General features: G+C 36.1%; 2 protein-coding genes across 3 annotated transcripts in view; one reads left to right on the top strand and one right to left on the bottom strand.

The window, feature by feature from the left end:
* Positions 1–4,712, bottom strand: part of LOC107666963 (uncharacterized) — a 17,567-nt gene extending 12,855 nt beyond the window's left edge. Inside the window, exons 1-5 of the mRNA XM_016458521.1 lie at positions 4,498–4,712; positions 2,043–2,232; positions 1,721–1,812; positions 746–978; positions 554–608 (exon numbers count right to left, since the gene is read on the bottom strand). Coding sequence (XP_016314007.1) covers positions 554–608; positions 746–978; positions 1,721–1,812; positions 2,043–2,232; positions 4,498–4,513 — 586 coding nt within the window. The 5' untranslated portion in view covers positions 4,514–4,712. The remainder of the gene's footprint in view (positions 1–553; positions 609–745; positions 979–1,720; positions 1,813–2,042; positions 2,233–4,497) is intronic.
* A 1,111-nt stretch (positions 4,713–5,823) lies between these two features.
* eevs (2-epi-5-epi-valiolone synthase) overlaps positions 5,824–9,159 on the top strand; it is a 4,649-nt gene continuing 1,313 nt past the window's right edge. Inside the window, exons 1-4 of one of the 2 annotated variants that reach the window (XR_001631740.1) lie at positions 5,824–6,101; positions 7,045–7,678; positions 8,410–8,838; positions 8,923–8,969. Coding sequence is in view for 1 of the 2 variants with exons in the window: in XM_016458531.1 (XP_016314017.1) it covers positions 5,977–6,101; positions 7,045–7,678; positions 8,410–8,646; positions 8,923–9,159 (1,233 nt within the window). In the remaining variant the exon portion in view is untranslated. Of the gene's footprint in view, positions 6,102–7,044; positions 7,679–8,409; positions 8,839–8,922 lie in introns of both variants that reach the window. The other variant, XM_016458531.1, reaches the window with a different exon arrangement.

Genomic DNA, 9,159 nt, shown 5'->3' with positions numbered 1-9,159 from the left:
TGCGATTAATCGTTTGACAGCACTAATATATATATATATATATATATATATATATATATATATACACACACACATTCACAAACACACAAAAGTGTGTTCTTTTCTGAAAAAAAACATGTTTTTCCTTATAACAAGACAAAAATATCTGCCAGTGAGGTAGGAGAAATAATCTAAATTCAAAGGAGAAACAAGATTATTTTTCTTACCCCATTGGCAGATATTTGTTCTTGCTTTAAGCAAAAGCACAATTTTGATCTTTTTTTTCCAGAAACTAGACTTAATATTTTAAGTCATTTTCCTTCTCAAGTAAATTTATCTTGGAAGCATTTTGATATTTGTAAATAAGAAACAAATACAGAAAATAAGAAAATACTAAGTAAGAAAATAATTTTTTTGCAGTGCGCACAAACAAAATTATGTTAAAACAAAAGATGTGAAAAATAAGTCTGAACCGCTTTGAAACCGTGTCATTCAGTTTGGTTCTATGATACTAGTACACCATCTGCTGGTTAAATCAAGTAGTGTAAGCATTATAAATAGTTGATGTAGTTATGTTTGTCTGCGTCAATGAAAACCATGTCAAACTGCTCTCCCGTGGCAGCTAATTCCTGCAACATAGTACACTTTTAAAGCTTTTTTTTTTTTTTAAACAAAATAATCACATAATCAAAATTCCTTTCTAGACAGGACACATTTAACAGCTCAAATGCCTGTAGAGATGTAGGTGGGACTTGTTTTTCCCCACCTTCAGGGTATCCATAGCAGGTCCTGTCCTCACAGTTATCTTTTTACCATGGGGAGACTTGTCAAATATAGGTTGTGCGAAGTCTTTCAGGTAAGGCTCGAGCTCACAGGCAATAAGTTGGCCATTCTCTGGTAAGGCCTCCGCCATTGACAAGGCCCCATATCCTGTGAACATTCCTATTTCTAAGACCCTCTTCGCTTTGCTCATATGGACCAGCATCTTTAATACCTGACCTACAGAATGACAATAATCTTAGTCTTAAAGAACAGTTTGCACATATATGCTACTGTTTAAAAGTTAAGGGTCTGTAAGTTTTTTTGTAAGATTTAAAAAAAAAAAAGTTTCAATTGAAAAATAAAATAAATTGTATGTGCAGTTGTGCTATAGATGGAATAGAATAGAAACAGAATAAGATGTAAGATGAATAGAATAAGAAAATACAGGAAAACGAATATTGTGAAATATTATTACAATTTAAAATAATTATTTTAAATTTTAATATATTTTACAATATAATTTATTCTTGTGAATGTAATGTCACATTATCCTTCAGACATCATTCTAATAAGCTGATTTGGTGCTCAAGTAACATTTCTTATTATTATCAATATTAAAAATGATTTTCTGCCTAATATATTTGTGGAAACAGTGATATATTTTTTTCAGGATTCTTACTGCATAGAATATATTTAAAATATAATTTTTTGTAACATTATAAATGTCTTTAGATCAATTTAATGCATCCTTGCTGAATAAAAGTATTAATTTCTTTCAAAACAAAACACTTAACAGACCACAAACTTTTCAACAGTTTATACTTTTGTTTTATGAACTGTGTAATTGTGTGTATCTATGAACACATCAAACATAAAGTACACAATATGTAAATTAAAATATTCACTAAATGTTGCAATTAATCTAAAATTCCCCCCAAAAAATTTCAAAACTAAAGATTTGTATTTTAAAGATGTATACCTTCTACCTGTCCAGTGATGCATGTAACAGGAAGCCTGAATAAGGTTTTTCCATCCTCATGTACCTTATTCCAGTCATGAGAAATTGATTTCCTTCAGAAAATAAATAAACAGATTTATGATATGTATACTGCATATACATACACGTCATAAAACATTACAATAACGTATAATTGCATGTGACTGGCAGCCAAAATAATCTTGCACTGCACAAACACTTCCAGGATAAACACAGTGTAACCACAAACACACCCTAAACAAAGGTATATCATTCACAAAACTAATAATCTACAACCCACACGGAGTTTCAGGTGAATAGTTACCTATACAACTCAGCCAACGGTTCACTTTCCTGGCTGCTCATTTGTTCAAGGTAACCATCCAATCCACAAGCGATGTCCAGGGCCTTCTGAAGATTATCACGCAGCTCAGCGGGAACATTTGCATTATTCTCTGCGATCTCTTTAGCCTTCAGCAGGTACTCAACGACAAACTCCACAGGAGTGTCTGAAACTAATTCAAAAGAAGGATTAGTAAATTAGTAGTATGTGATTGATTTTCATAGAGGCAGGCCTTCATAGAGGTACACCTATGCAATACAGCTACAAAACGTATTACTGATGTACTACCTGGTAGAAAACTTATTACATAACACACCACGCCTGTAGAATGTATTAATTATACAGGCCACATAACATCACATGACCTTGTGGCCTTTGAAAAATCCTAACGTATTGTGCGTCATCTGTTTGCACTTCTCCCCTCAGGCAGACGCTACAGATCTCTGTGCACTAGAACATCTAGGCATAAAAACAATTTTTTCCCCCATGCCATCTCCAGCTTAAACAGCTAACATGAATCATTACCTGCGTTCTGTAATTCATTTCCGTAAGTCATTCTACATCCTTAATTATTGCCTCTTTCTCAAGTATTATGTAAATACATACGCATATCTCTTTATTTATACAGTTCTATATAGAGTAAATGATGCACAAATCTGTACATAAATCTACTGTTCCAGATTCATACACATTATTTATTGTTAAGTTTTACTATTTAAATGTTTTTTTTTTCTGTTCTCATGTCAGATGTGTATGTATGCATGTATGTATGCATGTATGTATGTACCAGGAGCACCTTAAAAAACCACAACAAATTCCTCGTGTGTTTGCACACCTGCCGAATAAAGCTAATTCTGATTCTGATTCTGATCATGTTACTTGCAACCATTACAAGATACAAAAAAAAATAAACAATGGGTGCAGTTTGTTGCTAAGAGGAGCAACATAGTGATTTCCAGCCTTTTTTGGCATGTGACCATAAAAACATTTAATTTAATGTGGCATTTCTTCTCCCACCTCACGAGCCCCTTGCGCTTTGGTTATGAACCACTAGGGGTCCACGAAACACAAACACCCACTAACTTGCTGCGTTATCAACCGTAATCATATAATTTTGCATACAACTGGTTTCTTCTTTTTTCATTAATAACTATAAATCTAACTGAACATTAGTGTATTTGTTGCTGTTTTTTTTTAAGCAATAGCCTAAAGCTTTTATAAAATTTAGATGTGCCTCAGTTAATTAATAAAAATAAAGTTAGGTTACACTGTATTTTAAGGTGTCGTTGTTACAGTGTAATTATTAATTTAAGTACTGAGTAGGCTAATATTAATTAACTGCACGTACTTAGGGGTTAGGGGGTTAGGATTAGGGTTTGGCTTTGTTACTTGCATGCAATTATGCATAATTAATTGTTATTAATTATTTACTGTCTTTACATTTATTTTGAAAGATGAAGCTCGCGATTATGGTAAGGGGCGTTACATTTCCGACGAGTGCTTGCGGTGTTCGGCCAATCACAATGCACTGGGTCAGCTGGCCAATCAGAGCAGACTGCGCTTGTCGGAAGGAGGGACTTTGTAGAAAACGAAGCGTTTGAGAGAGGCGGGGCATAGAGGACCTACAATAATGTACAGTATTTGAAAAATAATGTGGTTTTTTTTAACATTAAAGCATGTCAACATATTCTGTTACACCAAATACACAAAAATAATGATCTTTAAAAAAGCATCATATGACCCCTTTAATATAAAGTGTTACCTAAAGGTATATTTCCTAAATTAAATTACCATGGATTCTGATATAGCCTGCATGGGATGTTTTTGCAATACAGCTCAGATTCCTCTGACCAAGATCATAAAGTTTAGCCTGCAAAACTTTGTCCAAAATGAATGGATTTGACAGACAAGTAGGCCTATAACATTAAAATGAATATTTCTGTATTAATAGGTAGCCTAGACTATATTTTTCAGAACTACAGAAGATCCCCACAAAATCGCTCCAACACCTTCCCTTCAATTCAACGACTAAGTAACTAGTGTTTCTACACAAACCTCTAATTTTCCATAAATAAACACACAACGACACGAAAGATTTTCAAAGTAAGCTTAACATGGAGTATTTCTGTCGTCTGTTTATCTTATTGTTTTGCTGAACAACCAATGTTGATATTGCGCTGTCAACTTGATACCACTGACCGAGTTTAGTAACACACTAACCCTGACTGGAATTGCTCTCGTGGCATTTAAAGTTATTTTTGGTTGTGTGTCTGTGTGTAAATTCTAAGTAAGAGCTGTAAGACTTTGTATTGAACATGCTTTAGATCTGCTACAACAAACAGAACTGACGTTATTTCAGAAAATGTGCAGTTTGACTTGTCATTTAGCGAGCTGTAAAAGTTTGGGAATACAAACTGACGCACGTAAACATTCCTACCTTTTGCTGCCTGCATAGCGAATCTTAGTAGCCTCAATTGGGAGGGTTGTGTTGGCCGTGTTCCCCGTTGCACATGCCCATTTAACCCACCTTACAAGGATAAACGTTATGCAAATGATCACGTCACAAACTTACACAAGGTAACGAATTCGCAGTCAGTGCACCGCTCCGACCGTTTCAGTGTGTGCAGCTTTCTCACGTGTGCGTGCACAGACTACGTAACTGATCCCCCCCCGCCACCAAATCCCCCGGGAAGAAAAAAAAACCATGCAAGTGATTCCAAAGTTCCAAAGTATGTTGGATAGCTTGACATGGAGCATGTAAAGATAAAGTGTAAAAATTATTTTGCAATATGGTAACCCCCGCAACCCCCCCACCCCCCCTCTCAGGTAACCAAAAATGTGGTTGATAAAAAAAAGGAATCATCAAAGTGACTTTAAACTGGAATTGCCATGGGGTATGCAAAGTTCAAAAGTCTAAATATTTTGTAATGTAACTGGCTTCTTGTAACTAAAACCCCATACGATCTCATTCCATCACACATCTACTCCTCAAAATCATAAAATTTCCTGACAGCATTATTACAAATTATATCCACTTAAAATAAAAAAATGCTACTAATATACATTTATTCTAAAAATCATAATTCATAATTTTACATTTTTGAATATGTAGCAAAGGTCAAAACTGAGATCTGCGCTCATTTTGCTTGTGTAGCCTACACGTGATTTCTTATCAAACAGTCAAACCTGTTAAACCAGCTTCTCTTTAGACACCAATGACTCCAGTGGTCTTTTCCTTATCTTATTTTGTCATTGTTTTATTTGTATTCGATTCATTTAAGTGTATCCATTAATAATCATTTATTTGTGTGTTTAAGAAAACTCCAATAACTGAGATAAAAAGAGGATGGGTAAACCTTGTTATCAATGAAAATACACAATAGCAGAAACATTGCACACTATAAGCATTATCTTTGAGTCGATCATCAAATAAAAGTCATCGCCTTCTTTAAACATTGATATTGACATAGGCTAGTGCTCTCGGAATGAAGCACATTCTGACATTCTGCATATTCAGAGTACAGTGCACTTTGATGCTCCATTTGAGAAAAATAAATAAATAATTTTGACTTCATAATCGTGGACAGGGCTATTTACATAAGAGCACCTGTCCATCATTTAGCTCTCATATAACGTCCAGTAGCCTGATGTTTCATAACCCAGCCGCCTCGGTGTGTTTTGCGCACGCGTGATCGTCACATATAATTGTTCCTGTAGCGAACGTGAGTTGTGTAAGTTGAAAATCAGTGAGACGGCACGGTTTTGGAGAGGGAGAACCTTTCATACGTTTCCTTAGGAGCAAGCTCCTCCCAGATTCCTGCTGATGCGCCTCATGACATTATTTATTGACGCTTCACATATGGAGAGAGCTGAGGAACCTTGAACAGTTAATACAGCCTCTCTGGAGAACTCGACGATGGAAAACCTCAACAGACAGAAGGAAACCGTATTCAGCCTGGTGCAGGTGAAGGGGACGTGGAAACGCAAAGCAGGGCAAAATGTGAAGCAAGGAATAAAAGGACGAGTGTCAGCTGCCAAAATGTGCGTATAAATCAATAAGTACTGCGAACATTTATACAAAATTTGACATTATTGTATTGTGTGTTTTATATGGAAACAATTAAATGAACTGGTTTTATTCAGGTCAGGCTGAATCAAGGTGCATTAGGGTCAGAACATTTAAAGGTCACATCAATTTCAAATAACTCATACTGTCCCCAGAAACTGCACCCATCTGTAATCAGTTTTTTGGACCCACTTAGAAACATCAAATACATGGATTTGCAGGTCTTAAAGATGTGTTTTTATCTCATGTATAATGTATTAAAAATATGTATATATTTAAAACGAATATATTTATATTATATTTAATTTGGATGGATTAACAATATGTTAACGAATTTTAATTTCAGTTATTTGTGGCACTTCATGGCTTTTTATGTGCAGAAATTTATGACAACTTCTGTATCATTTTGCTATTAGTAAATGGACATGCTAGTAGTGCTGCAATTTTAGTTCATACATTTCTTCAAACTAAGTCTTCAGTAAGGAGGAGTCAAATATGAGCTCACTTTACATATCCAATACAATCATCCGCTTATGCAAAGCAGGCTGTATCAGCATTACAGCAAAGTGCTATAGTAGTTTGTGTTGCTATACATCCATGGGGACTTTTACACCTAAATATTAGAAAAAAATATAAGAAATTATTAGAAAATAAAACATATTTTCAGCCAAATTGCTTAAATTAACTTACAGTAGTAAATACTGTAGATTTTATTAGTTTCAAGTATTAGAAAATATAAAATATTTTCAGCCAAATCGCTCAAATTAGTAATAGTACATATAGATTTTATTAGTTTGAAAACAGAAATATTGCAGTCAGGTAGCACCACTTATTTTATTTTTTGTAATATATGATCTGACATATTTTGTTTTATCAAAAACAAGCTACAAAATGAGTCATGAGCTTTATATGTTGCAGTTACGAAAGCACCTCCTCTAGTGGCACCACCTGGACAGTGGTCACCCCCATCACCTTCACATATACAGTTACTCAGACCAAAAACCTTCTTGACCCCAGCAATGACACTCTGCTTTTGGGCCACATCAGAGACAATGAGCAGCTTGAGGCCGTACGGTCCAGCACCAAGCCCTTAAAACGGTTCATAGTCATGGATGAGGTAGTATACAATCTCTATGGTTCTCAGATCACCGACTACCTCGAGGCCAGACACGTCCTGTACCAGATCCTGCCCCTGCCCACGACGGAGGAGAACAAGTCCATGGAAATGGCCCTGAAGATCCTGGAGGAAGTCCACCAGTTTGGCATCGATCGGCGCACTGAGCCCATCATCGCCATCGGAGGTGGGGTCTGCCTGGATATCGTGGGTCTCGCAGCGTCCCTCTACAGAAGGCGCACTCCATACATTCGCGTTCCCACTACCCTTTTGTCATACATTGATGCAAGCGTCGGAGCAAAGACGGGTGTTAATTTCGCAAATTGCAAGAATAAGCTAGGCACCTACATCGCACCTGTTGCTGCCTTTTTGGACAGGTCGTTTATACAGACAATTCCTCGCAGACACATATCTAATGGTCTTGCAGAAATGTTGAAGGTAGAATTTTTTTTCCTTTTTTTGCAATATTTATTGTTAAAGGTTTTATTATTACACCACTCTGCATCATATTTGCCGAATTAAATCCAATACTTGTTTCTTGCTAATTTTGGGGTGCTGATTCCAAAAATGCTGCCTGTTTTTCTCTAGCACATCACACTTTCTCACAAAATAGGATGTGCATTACATAGCATTTTTGCTTTCGACAACCATTTGTAAGGTGACGAAGTCTTGTGTTATCCCTTAATCACTAGAAAAAACTGCCACTAAGACATAATTCTTATCTCTGAACCAGTTTAGAGCTAATTGTTCAAATCTCAGTCAATTTTCACATGTATGAATAATTCTAAAGACATTTTATATGTCTAATCCTGATTTCAAGGTTTGAATTATGGCCAGTGATGGAGGAAAATGCAAACAAGGCAAACAAGATTTTTTTCTGCCACATCTGTGGGTGTTTTACTAAATCCAAACAGTGACAGAAAATTACAGATTTTGTAAAAAAAAAAAAAAAAAACGTATTTCTTTAAAAACTTGTGTTTATGTTCTGACATTAAATGGAGTATTGGAATACATATTGATGATATTTTTGAACTCGGCATCATCAAATTATGTAGTATTAAGCCTTTTTTTTTGCAAATCAGCAGAATTTTTTTCAAAATGCAGGGCTGTGTTTTTATTATTATTTGTCTTTTTTATTGATGTTTATATTTGTGTTTTTATTGTTCTAGATGGCTCTGATGAAGCACAGAGGGCTGTTTGAACTTCTGGAAACGCAGGGGCAGTTCCTTTTAGACTCCAAGTTCCAATCCGGGTTGGTTCTAGAAGACGACCGCATTGACCCTGCTTCTGTTTCTACACGTGTCGCCATAGAAACCATGTTAGAAGAATTGGCTCCAAACCTGTGGGAAGATGATCTAGACAGACTCGTTGACTTCGGTCACCTGATCAGCCCAGAACTAGAGATGGTATCTTCACTTCATCAGCTGCACATTCTACTATTCCCAAAGGGTTGGGTGGGGTTCAAAATTACAGCCTTTCACTGATGATTGACATGTTTCGCCTCAAGGCTTTTAATATTCTTTCCTTGTGCGAGATACACTATTTTAGGTATGCTGACTGTCTGAAAACTGATCTCAGAATTGGATGCGTCTCTCCAAGTTAAAATGCCTTTGTATACAGTACATGCAAAATGCAGCAATAACCGCATGTGAAATACTTAATTATCTTTTTTTCATTCTTAGAAAGTCCTACCAGCTTTACTCCACGGTGAGGCAGTAAATATCGATATGTCCTACATGGTGTATGTGGCGTGTGAGATGGGGTTTCTCACAGAGCAGGAGAAGTTCAGGATCGTCTGTTGCATGCTGGGACTGGAGTTGCCGGTGTGGCATCAAGACTGCACCTTTGCTTTGGTTCAGAAATCTCTGTGTGACAGACTACAGCACTCCGGAGGGTTTGTGAGAATGCCTTTACCAACA

Source organism: Sinocyclocheilus anshuiensis, unplaced genomic scaffold (assembly GCF_001515605.1).
Source record: "Sinocyclocheilus anshuiensis isolate Anshui unplaced genomic scaffold, SAMN03320099.WGS_v1.1 scaffold615, whole genome shotgun sequence".
NCBI classification, from domain to species: Eukaryota; Metazoa; Chordata; class Actinopteri; order Cypriniformes; family Cyprinidae; genus Sinocyclocheilus; species Sinocyclocheilus anshuiensis.
The sequence above is the reverse complement of the archived record's forward strand: the minus strand, read 5'-3'. Positions and strand labels throughout refer to the sequence as shown.